This window comes from Rhipicephalus microplus, unplaced genomic scaffold (genome assembly GCF_043290135.1).
Source record: "Rhipicephalus microplus isolate Deutch F79 unplaced genomic scaffold, USDA_Rmic scaffold_18, whole genome shotgun sequence".
Lineage (NCBI taxonomy): Eukaryota > Metazoa > Arthropoda > Arachnida > Ixodida > Ixodidae > Rhipicephalus > Rhipicephalus microplus.
Genome location: NW_027464591.1, coordinates 6,045,031 through 6,058,404, shown reverse-complemented (window position 1 = coordinate 6,058,404; position 13,374 = coordinate 6,045,031). Strand labels below are relative to the sequence as shown.

The 13,374-nt window shown below is 44.2% G+C and overlaps 1 protein-coding gene across 1 annotated transcript; it reads right to left on the bottom strand.

The window, feature by feature from the left end:
- Positions 1–2,206: 2,206 nt before the first annotated feature.
- LOC142785182 (gamma-secretase subunit Aph-1-like) lies at positions 2,207–9,547 on the bottom strand. The gene is made up of 2 exons (XM_075883638.1): positions 9,102–9,547; positions 2,207–2,543 (listed from the first exon to the last, which is right to left on the bottom strand). Exons 1-2 carry the CDS (start codon positions 9,545–9,547, stop codon positions 2,207–2,209), a joined length of 783 nt encoding a protein of 260 aa, XP_075739753.1.
- Positions 9,548–13,374: the final 3,827 nt, after the last annotated feature.

Below are 13,374 nucleotides of genomic sequence, written 5' to 3'. Positions count from 1 at the left end.
TGGTGGGAGCAGTGTGTGCAGGGTGGTGCAGGAGGGTGGCCTGGGCGAGATTGGTAATACTTGTCGAGCTTGGCGAGCTTGGTAATACCTGACAATACTTGTCGAAGTCTGAGCCGTCTGGTCTGGAGTTTTATCGTCGGAAGTCAAATGTCTTCACTCGAGTCGTCTGCACTACTCAGATCGAGAAAATCGTCGGTAGAAGTCGCCGAAGTGCTAGCAACAGCTGGATGGATGAATGGATGGATAGATGTGGCTGTACCCTTTAGATTGGGCGGTGGCTAACGCCCTCTAGCCGTTTTCCTTAGTGAACAAACCACTAGTTTTATCTTTTTTTCCCTTTAAATAGTGAAGTTGAGGACTGTTACTTTGCAGTGAAAGGTTTAATTTTCACTCGTGTCTTCACTTCAGTCACTAATCAGATAACCTTCTTCTAGTTAATTCTACCCGCTTAAAGTCTATTTTGCCCTCTCTGTCCCTAAACGCCAGTGCTTTGAAAAACTCTGCGCCATCATCCTGAAGCCCTTTACAGAACATTATCAAGTGTTCAGCAGTTTCCTCCTCCTCCTCTCCACATGCACTGCATACCGTGTCTACCCCTTCGTATTTGGCCCGATATATCTTGGTTCGCAATACTCCCATCCTTGCCTCAAACAGTGGAGAACCACCCCGAGTATTATCATAGATCCTTTCTTTGGCAATTTCTTGCTTAAAAGTTCGAGAGATCTCTAGTGCAGACTTCTTAATTATGCCAATTCTCCACATGTCAGTCTCCATTTCCTTCACTTTCTTCTTGACCGATAGTTCTTTTTGGTTTGGCCACCTGCTGTTTTCTAAGTATTTATGAGTCAATTTCCTGGTTCGCTTCCTCTATTTTGTATCGACATTCTTCATGCACAAGTAGCTGAAAACCTTCCTAGCCCAACGCTCCTCCCCCATCTCTCTCAATCTCTTCTCTAATTTTATCTTGCTGCTAGCTTAATCCCCTGCCCTCAAATGATGTCCATCCCATATCACCCCGCACTCCTGATTTGGTGTATTCCCGTGAGCTCCTAAAGCAAGCCTACCTATTCCACGTTGCTTAATTTCTAATCTTGCTTGAACTTCTGATCTCATGCACAAGACCACATTGCCGAACGTCAGCCCAGGGACCATGACCCCTTTCCATATTCCTCTCACAACATCATACCTCTTGTAATTCCACAGCGCCCTATTTTTCATCACTGCTGCATTCCTGTTACCTTTAGCCGTCACGTATATTTTGTCATCTCTTAGGTACTCGGTCCCATTGATTATCCATAGGCCCAGATATCAGATATTTGTATTTATCTGTTATATCTAGCGTGACTTCCTGCATCCTAAGCTCACAACCTTAATTATCATTAAAAATCATGACTGCTGATTTTCCATTACTTAATCTGAAATCTAACCTATCTCCCGCATTACCGCAGATGTCGATCAACCTCTGCAAATCTTCCTTGTTTACCAAAACCAAACCAAATTGCAGCGCAGCTTGGCAGAGAAATGTAAACAAAGGAAAAAGAGAGTGGAAAGTTGGTTGCCCAAGCTTAGGCTAGATAACGCTACGTGTCTGTAAAACGCGTGTTTTCAATAATTGCGGGAGATTTGAAACTATTGCAGCTCCATGTCCGATTGGCTATGGGTCCGTAGCGAAAAAGTTCATATGGAACTTCGTTATAAAAAGTTTGAGTGTATTCATACGTGCACGTTGGGCCGTTGCGATTTTGGTGTAGTATATCAAGCTAACGAAAGAGCCTCGAGAGCAAAAAGACATAGCTAGCTTGATAAATGGCCATAAAGCACGTGCCTTTAGTTTGATGAAAGAAAAATGCTTCACGTGAAAAAAAATCACTGCCATTACCGTTTACCGAGTGTGAAAAGTGGCAAGCCAAATGGCAAGCCAAATGGCAAGCCAAATGGCAAGCAAATCATGCAAAGCAAGAACGCACCGCTTCTATATATGGCCTCCAAGACAACCAGTTTAAGGAGACATGGTGCCTGGATGAGGCCGTTTTCTAGCTCTAGAGACACACGTGCGAGCCCGTAAAACCGTTTATTAGGAACTGCCGCGAAATTGAAAAGTTCGAAAGTTGCTAAAGTAGATCGTGAGGAAGGCATCTTGACCTCCAGCAGGCCCAGCTTGAAGTAGCTCTCGTGGCCGAGCTTTCGCACAGCCGCCTTGCTATGGCTACGCCGTCTCCTGCTCGGAGCCTTCGGGCGAGCTGCTGCCTTGTGCGAGACCCAGTCGGGACCAGGCGCGACCGGCCTGGCCGCCGGTTACGACGAAGGCCACGGCGGCTGTCAGGAAGAGGAGGCCCACGATGGCGGCCAGCGGTACGCCGAAGTGTCCGCGCGAGTACATCAGCGTGGCGCCTGAGGCGAACATGTGTGCTACTAGCGGGAAGGCGATCAGCAGCGTGCTCTGAAGGCACAGGGCTTGGAAGGCGACCACGCTCCACAGGGTGTGCAGCACCGTCAGAATGCCCGTGGTCAATGCCGACGCCAGGATAAACGATTCAGGAATGCTGCATAAAGGTGGACAAAGAAACAGCTATAGCAGTCTGTGCAAAACTGTTGCCATAATTTTCTTTTGTGTACAGGAGAAAAATTGCCGCGCCGTGTGTGTAATGATGACACGGTAATACAAAAACATTTCGTGAAACATATCCCAGCAGTGTTTGTCTTAAGTGTGTTGAAAATACTTTGGGACTGCATACGTTTCAAGCAGTGCTGCCGAATGTTGGAGAGCGAAAATCGCTAGATTGAAGCGTAATAAGTAGCTAAAGAAACCTAGCAAGGAGCTAAAAAGAAGCTAAATTATCTTGCCAAGCATTTGTCAGGCATTTTCTCAAGTCCAACGAATTTACTGGTAGCTGTGTTAATTTACAGATTATTAACAAAACTATATAAAACGCTTTCTTGCACGTCACTACGCAGAACACCAATGATCTGAAAGAAAAGTGTTCCCGGTTTGGTTCCAATAATTTAGGGCAGGTGGGTTTTTCAGAAAAGCGTCCAGGCTTCCGCACTCATCAAAAATGAGCTGCGTATGCACGGAGCTATATATATATATATATATATATATATATATATATATATATATATATATATATATATATATATATATATATATATATATATATATATATGTTTGAACGTTCCGACAAGGCAGGCCTGTCTTCGTTCCTGGACGAAGGAACGTTCGAAGAAACACACATTTTTGCACGTTCGTCCGTCGTTCCTTAACGCATGCAAAGCACTGGGTCTGCAGAAACACCTCTTTATGTATATATATATATATATATATATATATATATATATATATATATATATGTATATGTCATCTTTCTTTTTGAATAATTACCACTAAGGAGATAAGGAGAAAACTCCAAAAGGACAATAGGACAACGCGTTGGAGAAGCAAGGGATGATTTTTTTTGTTTTAATTAGTGAATTACCGATGTGTCCGGAAGTCAAAGTGCATGCAAGGTGCACGCAGGTGAAGCAGCACCAAGGTCATACTTCTACGGGAATATGGACGCTCACTTCACCACCGTGTAGATTTTTCAACACGAAAGTGTTTTACGCCGTGGTCCACCACGGCTCCGCTGACGTACTTACGGAACTACATCAAAAAATATATATTAGAAGACGACAAGAAAAAAATCGGGAGGCAAGCATTCGTCGCGGGGATTTGAACCAGCACCATTTTGATTTTCAGCGCGTGATGCTAACCACAGTATACGCCACGAAGCATACTTTGAGTACGCTTCGTGCTTTGCTAACGGGAAGCGATTTATGTACACCATACACCGTTTGGAAGTCCTCGGAGCTTCGAAACTTGGGTGTGTTCTTGTTATGAGTGGCGAGATGGCGGGACAAGCTCTCGTTGGCTAAAGCCACCGTGGCTAAAGCCCAAGATGGCTCTAGCGTTGGCTCCTCCACGGAGCGTGGTCTCTCCTGCGCGTGAGCTTGTCATATTAGTAATTTGGGAGAGGAGGAAGGTCACTTCGCGTGCTGTCGCGGCCACGTTTATGAAAGGAGCACACTGCTGACACACGACCTTTTTCAAGTAACCATGGAATGAATTCACTGGAAGAGATGATTGCCTCACGAAATCAACGCTGCAAAAATTTTAAGAATCCGTCCAGTGCGAGTGGTGTTACAAAGGTTTGTCGCGTGCTGCATTTGGCTTCTCTCCTCTCGACCCGTCGAACGCGCTGGAAGCTAAACAGGGAGGGATGGCAGGGCCACAGAAAAACGTCACGCGCGCATCGCGACCTTGAGCGCTTCTAAATGCGAAGCATTTTTTAGGGAGCTTCGGTGACTTTGAGCGTATCTATCTATCTATCTATCTATCTATCTATCTATCTATCTATCTATCTATCTATCTATCTATCTATCTATCTATCTATCTATCTATCTATCTATCTATCTATCTATCTATCTATCTATCTATCTATCTATCTATCTATCTATCTATCTATCTATCTATCTATCTATCTATCTATCTATCTATCTATCTATCTATCTATCTATCTATCTATCTATCTATCTATCTATCTATCTATTTATCTATCTATCTATCTATCTATCTATCTATCTATCTATCTATCTATCTATCTATCTATCTATCTATCTATCTATCTATCTATCTATCTATCTATCTATCTATCTATCTATCTATCTATGGATTGATCTAGCGGCTTACATTTGGGTGCTCTCGTGGTCACCCCCTTAACTTGGCATGAACCAAATTAGCATGGGAGGGTAAAATGGTTTGACGAATATGACGTGCTGGTAAAAACATGAACAATGTCACAATCCCGCCGCGTACGTCGTCAAACACTTCTCGCCAGACAGTGGCACATACCCACGGGCGGGTATATGCCGTTGGTATGCGGGTACGTGCCACAGGTGATAGACAGTGCCTACCTAGGAACAACGAGAACCCACATGGGCAATTTTAATGTGCGAGCGTTAAGAAATACGCGACATTGGTAGCGTCGACCCGACGAATGCGAAGAATAAATGTCAGGGTCTCAGCTGGAATCCAACCTGAGCATTCTGCGTGGCAATGAAGCATTTTACTGCAGAGCTACGCCAGGTCTCAAAACTATACTTTTCAAATAGACGCTAATCTTTGTGAAAAGTCAATAGTGGTTGCGGTGCTGCCTACCCAATTTTATAAACATTACTCATGTACTCCTTTGATAGAGTCATCACGTCGGGTTAACGCCAATTGTGGTTATTTGCCATACGCTAAAGTTGATTTATGTAGTAGTGTCCAGGGCCAGCATCTTCGCGAACATCTGCGCTTCATATCAGCTTCTGATGTTGCTAATGCGCATGTTCCAGTTGGCATCGTTACGCAAGTGCAAAGATCTGGTTATATAAACATCTGCAACTCTTCAAGTTATGTCTGTGCGTGCAACATTTGTACGTATACCTAGCGTCATTTTATGACGCGTCGCACAATACATAATTGCAGCACAGTCACCTTCCCTCCACATACTTCGCATAGCGTCGATTCCCAGATACGGGGGATCTGCCGATTTTTAAGTATTTTTTTTTCTTCGAATGCGCGGTTTTTTAGTGTGATTGCGCGCGCACGCGTGTACAAGTAGCGGCCTCCCGCGGCGATATTTGTAACGAGTGAGCCCGCCAAGTTCAAATTGGCCAGTGGCTGATGATGGGCTTACTACGTGTGATTTTTCGGCATATTGCGTGGTTTGTCGTGAGAAGGTACAGCAATTTTTTGCTTACTTTGATAGTTTATTGTGAATTCTAGGCCACGTCCTGCGCTATAATATTCGGCTCGCGTGTTGTAGGGAGCCTTTACTACTGATCGGCAGCGTTTTCTGACCATGCTCAAAAAGTGTTGCAGGGCCCCTTTAACGGTCACTCTACTATGGAAAAGCTGTTAGCCGTCCCGTGGGCCTCACACTTGATGAGGCCCTGTTAACAAAAATTACGCCGTAAACGAGTTCACGACGTCGAATAAGATGTGTTTGCCCGCAGGAAAAGAAAGGCTGCGTTTTTAGATAAAGTAGTTAAGGATTTAGAGTACTTGATACTCTACCATGGGAGAGCATATAGCCATAGAGTAACATAGATATAGCCATCCGGTAACAAGGATATACGGGACGAGCGTGTGTTTAGAAACAGTGTTCAACGATTTTGAGTACTTGGTACTCTACTGTGGGAGAGCAGGAAGCCGTCCCACTATACATAAAAGAACTCATGCAGCTGTGTGTGTAGAAAACAGTGGGTAATGACTTGGAGTACTAGAGGTACTCTACTATGGGAGAGCTTAAAGCCGTCCCGTTGGCAGCTGGGTGTTTAGATAGAGTTGATAACGATCTAGAGCACGAAGTACTCTACTATGGGAGAGCATAAGCCGTCCCGTTAAGAGGATGTGTTTAGAAGAATTGGTTAACGATTTAGAGTACTCGGTACTCTATTATGGGAGAGCTGAGAGCCGTCCCTTGGAAACGGAGCCTCACAACCGTGGTACTAAGGCTCACATTTAATTACACAATTTAGTACATTGGCATGCTACGTGGAGTGCCGGACGACGATGAAGCTGTGGAAATGCGGCCCCATAGTGTGTGCCGCTGACATGCTTATTTGTACGCGCAGTTTTCCAATGATTGATGGTCTCTTCATCATGTGCTTGTCGAGAATAGATCGTTCCTGATATCTCTGTGACCTTTTATTGAGGTCGCTTGTCATTCCATGGTGCCACATCTTCTTGAATATGGCCGCGTGACCTTCGTTGTTGAATGTTGTAATAATGATAGTGTCGCGCTGGGTCAAACCGGCATGAGGAAGGCAAAAATCACAGCATATTCATGGAATGAATGATGATGAGTGGGCGAAACATACGTCAGTCCGCGCGTGCTTTCGTCCGTCCGTTCCTTTTTGCTTCTGTCATTACGTGCGTCCGTCCTTGCTTCCGTCCGCGCCACCTTCCGTGTATCCGTCCATACGTGCGTTCGTCCCTCCATCCGTGCCTCCGTCCGTGCGTCTATTCGTCCGTTTGTGCGTCCGTCCGCCCGTGATGACACAGAATCATAAAAACCGTAATGACATGGAAAGAAAAAAAAACGAAAAAGAAAACACACTGTTCAACGCAGAGATGCGGTTTTGTTGTTGAGATTACAGCCTGTGGATTTTAGCAAGCCCTGCGCAATAAAAGAAAATAATCAGACTTGTAAACAGGATGGGCGCTAGATATCAAACAGAAGTTTACTGACACTTTGGGCTTTGCGAACGTTTGTATATTTTTCATCACGTTATATCAGTAAACTTACCTTGGAAGTCAAGCGCTCGTCCAGTTTACGTGCCCTTTTCTTTCATGTTTGTTCCGCTCCGTTTGCAAAAATGCACAAGAAAAGCACCCCTGCAAAGTGGCGTCGTTGCAGGGCTTGACGTCCCCGCATGGGAAGCCTAAGCCCGGCCACCTGGTAAATTTGCTGGTTTCTGTCAGTAAGGATCATTCCTCCCTAATATGTCAGACACGCACATTCCAAGCATCGCTTAATTGCCTTCATTCTCCCGATAGGGGAAGAGATTCCCGAATTTATTTTAAATAGGAAAATTCGGATCGGCTACGTCGGTTAAGTGGCACACGCCGCACATGCTGCAAACATGGGTTGTTAAGCACGACATCCATTGGATACTCATCGGCAAACAAGTAAGGTCCTATCAATCAAGCCTGCGTTGTAGTGGTTCGTGCTTGCACAGTGTGCGCCGCGCATGTGTGGATGACGTGTGCAATGCTGCGGCTCGTCACGGGTTATCTGTTCCACAAGCTGCCGTGAAGGCAGCGCCACGTATCGGCGGCACTTTTTTTTGCCTCGTGATACGGGATAAAGTAGGGACGCCTAATGACATAGAGACTGTAATCACGGATTATTTTTCCAGTAGGGAAGTTGTATTGTACACGCAACTTGTACATAAACAAACGAAACATTGAAAACAAGTAACAACAGTACGAATCTTACAAATTAGCACTAAAGGACAGTAGGCGCAGTGTAAATGCTTTTCTGCAGGGCAGCACTATGGAAGTGCTGCTTGTTTGCGACCTTGATAGGCAATTGAAAAAAAAAAGTTCAATCTATTCAAATTGCAAGAAGGATGCTTAATTATCTCACTATAATTGACGATATTTCTACTTCAACTAGCATCTAGTCACCTGTTCTGGCCAGTATAATTCTACTTAAGCGTTCTGTTTTCGTTTTACATCTTGCATTGGTTTTCTTATATTCGAAAGACGTTACGAAAGAGCTGGTCTTCTATTTTCTGGACCAGCAATGAGGGGACCACTTTGGACACGTACACGTGGTGGTATATTGTAGCTATCGTACAGAGGACGTCTTGCAAAAATGCACGCACACACATCGCATAAAATTCGAGAATTTCCAACCAGCACGTGCCTTTTTTTTCGGAGGATGGATAACGACTGACGTCAAGTAGACATCTCATCAAACTAACGAGGGGTTGGATCTTTTGTCCTTCCGTCTTCAGAGTGTATATGCGCTATATGACTCTTGGTAACTAATCCCCGCTCACTGTCGCCAAACCGTTCAAGGAGTTACTGCATCTATGACAGTTTTTAGAGATGCCAACGTCAAGGTAATCTAGCCGCTCTGCTCTCGACTTTTAGCGAATAAAAAATTCCTATGACGTGGTAAGTATGTACTTTTCCAGTGAGCCTTCCCTTCATTCTTTTTATGACCAGAACTCAAAATTGTCACATAAATCTCCGTTTTAGGATTATACCTTCATCCTCCATTCTTCCTTGCGTATAGCAGCGCTCTGTCTTGCAAGGATAAATAATCTAGGCAAGTTGATTCGGTTGTCATCTTACAACATCAGCAATGCGCTCAATGACTAAGACAAAAGCTAGTGTAGGAACGGAAACGGTTGTGTTTCACACGAGTCTACGCGCATGCCTAATGTTTATATGATCCCACTTGTCACTGCGATGAAGTGCATCAGGGCATGTGAATCCGCAGTGACCACTGAGGCGAATCGCGATGGGAAACCGTGCCGTGTGGAGCTACCATGAGACGTACCTCTTGGCGGTACCCGCGACACCGGGAGGAACTCCCGCATCGGCAATGTCCGCCAGCGGGTTGAGCAGTGAGCAGGCTCCACTGGCGACGCCGAAGCCGAGGCCCGAAGCGTACGCCAGCGCAGCCCTGCTCCGAGCCAGTTGCGCATCTCCGGCGAGCGCAGCCAACTTGAGCGAGTGGTCCGCCTTGCGCAGCGCCAGTAGGGTGGCGAGTCGGGCGCCCTCCTGGAAGAGCACGGCGATGGCCACGACCACGTCCAGGGATGAGCCGAGCGGCGAGAGCACGAACCAGGCGAGCGAGGACAGCAGCAGCGACAGTATCCAGCTGAAGGAGGACAGGAGCAGCACCACGACTCGGCTCGGGTGTCGCGCGATGGTCAGCGCGAACATAGACAGCGCCGGTCCGAAGCCTATCAGGCCGTATCCCAGGCTTTCACTCGCGGTCATGATCGACGCACGGCTTTTTCTCCGGCTGGCTCTGGAGACGTCTTGACGTTGTTGTTGTTGTTGTTCTCCTATTGTTAGTGGCGCATACCCACTGTGGGGGATTGGCCAAGAATCGAGTGGCTTTAAAATGTACTGTTCATATTTAGAATGATGGAGGTATAACAGAAAGATTACCGATAGCCTATAGGCAAGTGTGGTGCTTAATGTGATGCATACAAATATTTACATAACCAAGTTTATTCTTAGAATAGAGCAATAATCTGATTTTATACGTATATAATTATGTGAACATGTTAAGATAATGAAACTGGTTAATTAGTCAACCTATTAGTTTCATCAATATAGTCCCGGACGGCCGCGCATACTGTCCCATTAGAGAAACCAGAAATGGAAGCTCCAAAAGACAAAATGACAGGCAGAGATAATTCCATACCAATACCACGCAAAGGTATTTTTAATAGGGTTTTTCGTAATGTGTTAAACCACCTGCAGGTCGAAAAGAAATGGTCTATTGTTTCCAGTTCATCACAGAATGCGCACAGTGGCGAAGGTGCCTGAGCGGACCTGTGTTTATAGAAATTTAGATTTGGTACCCGGCAACGCAGCCTTGTGATAGCTACTTCTTGTTTTCGAGTGCGGCAAAAGTCTCTTCGCCAGGGATATAATAAATGGCTATATTTTGTAGAGTTTGTTAGTGCTGAACCTTTAAAGACTTGCATAAGCGTACGTCTGCGGAATTGAGCAGCAGTCACATAAGCGGATGATGGACAGAGTGGTAGAATTGGTTCGCTGATTGACGACTTAGCTAAGGAATCGGCTATTTCATTCAGAAACAAACCTTTATGTCCAGGCACCCAAACTAATCGTACTTTTCTCAAATGCATAGGTACTAGTGCACGGAACGCCCTTGTTACGTGATTATCAGCACCAACAGGAAGTGCTGCACAGAGATGTAGGGAATCTGTTAATATGACAGCTGATGGAATTGCTGTATTCAATTTGCGAAAGGCGAGCACTACTGCCAGAAACTCAGCCACAAAAACGGGTATGAAATAGGGTAGTCGAAGGGAATAAATCCAATTTAAAATCGGGCTGAAAATACCAACCCCTGGCTTTCATGGGGAAGTAATTTAGAATTATTAGGAAAAATGTCGTCGAATTGAATTTCCACCGAGGCGGAATTATAACGACTCAGCATGATGTCGCATATACGTACGTTTAGAGGCTCCAGTAAATTTTGCACAAATATAATTTGTGGCGTGTGAAATCGCGGCCATCTAGCAGCAAAAAATGATTCCGGGGTGGAAATAAAGGCTGTTTCTGAATGTCGTAATGGTGATTCATAAATTCGTAAGAATGTCTGAACAGTCAGAAGGCGAATTCTACAAGAAAGGGGAAGGACCCTCGATTCGAGATACAACACATTGTTGGCAACTGTTTTGGGAAGGCGCAAAGCTTCTCTTTCCAGAAGATTTAGAGGCCGCAACTTGTAAGCTGGAACTCCAGAGAAAAGTACACAACCAAATTCCAAAATGGGACGAACATACATGTGATATATCATTAATAATGTGTCTCTTCTCATACCTCTGCGGTAGTTGCTTAGCCTACGTAATGTGCCAATGGCCCGCACACCTTTTCCGGCGATATATTCGATATGAGATCGCCAGTTAAGCGATGTGTGATAAATTACTCCAAGGTATTTAACAGATTCCACCTGTGGTATATCCTCATGATGGTAAGACAGAGAGATGTTCACAGGGTATTGCAGCGGGAAAACAAGGAGGGCACATTTACTCGGATTAAGTTAAAAGCTGTTGCCATCGATCCAGCTCTGAAATACATTAAGGTAAGTCTGCAGCCGTTCATATAAGGTCTGAATGTTATCTGCCATTGCAAAAAATGTGATATGGTCTGCATAAACATAAATTGTTATATCCTGGTTACGTGGAATGGTGCTCATTAGTAAATTGAATAGCACCGGGGAAAGCACCGAGCCTTGCGGTACTCCCCTTGTTTGGGTATGAGTAGATGATGAAAACCCATCTTTAAAACAATAAAATTTCCTGTCTGCGAGGAAACTGTGAACCCACGCTACTATGTATGATGGAAAATCAAGGTATTGTAATCGATCTATCAAAATACAGTGCTCTACGGTATCATATGCTTTAGCGATGTCTAAGGTAACTAAAGCAGCATATTTTTTATGTAGCCGAGCTAATTGAAGCCTACTTTCTTAGTCAACGTGGGCATCCCAAATTGAACAACCAGCCCCGAACCCAATTTGACAGGGACTTAGAATTGACCTCACGGTAATAAGTTCATTAATTCGTATATTGATGATTCTCTCAACCAATTTCACTAAGTTTGATGTCAGTGCGATCGGCTTAATGTTATCCAACGTGTATGCATCATTTTCATTTTTTAGCAACAATACAATTTTGGCAAGTTTCCATTTTGGAGGTATCCATGCATTCCCTAAAGAATAATTCACTAGTTATAGCAAAAGATTAGGCGATTCCTGGAGTATACATTTCAACATAGAGTTCGTAATCCCATCTGGTCCGGGAGAAGTCCTCGGTAAGCATAATACTGTCTGATTCAATTCAGCTAAAGAAACTTCTGGAAATGCATGCAAGTTTACCAGAACGGACTGAATAGCCAAAAAATTCGAAGTGAAGCGGCGTTCTAAACCATGCGCTGTCTTCTAGAGAGGTGTTCATTTATACTGGCGTCAAGACACATGACTGCAACGTTAAAGGTGCTGGTAGTACTTTTCTTGTCCGACGATAAGCGAACAAAGCACGCTAATTTTTTGATTTAGAAAGATACTCAAAATGTCTACTGTCGTATTCTACTTTCGCGCGGTTCACTGTACGCTTAAATACGCCAGCAAGGAATTGATAGTCTTTCCAGTTTGTTGGGCTCTGATTAAGAAGAAGTTTTTTCCAAGCGGCTTTTCGTCTTCTATAATCACGCGTACACTCATCGTTCCACCAACGCGAGGAGGATCGTTTATTGAATGGAATGGAAAATTCGGAATTTTTTCTAGATCCCTCCAGCATTGAACCAATCGTAGATGCAATCTCCTTAGTACTGGCATTTCCAAGCTTGGAAATGGCAGAACGGAGGCAGGCTTGAAATTTACTATGGTTGATGTATGTGTGTTTCGGCTGATCTAAAGTTATTGTTGGACAAGTAATGTCGAAAACTACAGGAAGATGGTCACTGTCAGTGGCCGAATCCAGAACAGTCCATGACAAAATCTTGATTGCATTGGAGCAAAACGTTAAATCCAATACTGAGCTAGTTTGACCTCGGACAAATGTTACATGACCTAAATTCAGACAGGAGAGGTTGTGATCAATAGTACATTCCCACAGTCGCCTACCACAAGAATCTGACCTTATACCCCAAGACAAATGGTGTGAATTAAAGTCTCCTGTGAGTACAATTTCTTTTCTACATGCTACCAAAACGCTGTCAAGATAACGCGTGCTTTGCACACCGGAGGGGAAGTAACGATTTACAATTGAAAAAGGGTGGTATCCGGGGAGACACAAGTCTAATGCTAATAATTCACAATCCAAGTCTAACATTCTGAAAGAAATTTTTTGCCCTATTGCATAATATACTTGATACAAGGATCATTAAACCACCACCACGTGATGGGCGATCTAATCGAAAAGAACGAAAACCTGCAAGATGGAAATTTTTATCTGGTGTAAGCCAAGTTTCTTGGAGAATTATAATATCAAGATTAAAATTATTGCAAAGGTAATGTAAGTCGGTTGAGACTGAGAATATAGAACGGCAGTTCCACTGTAGTA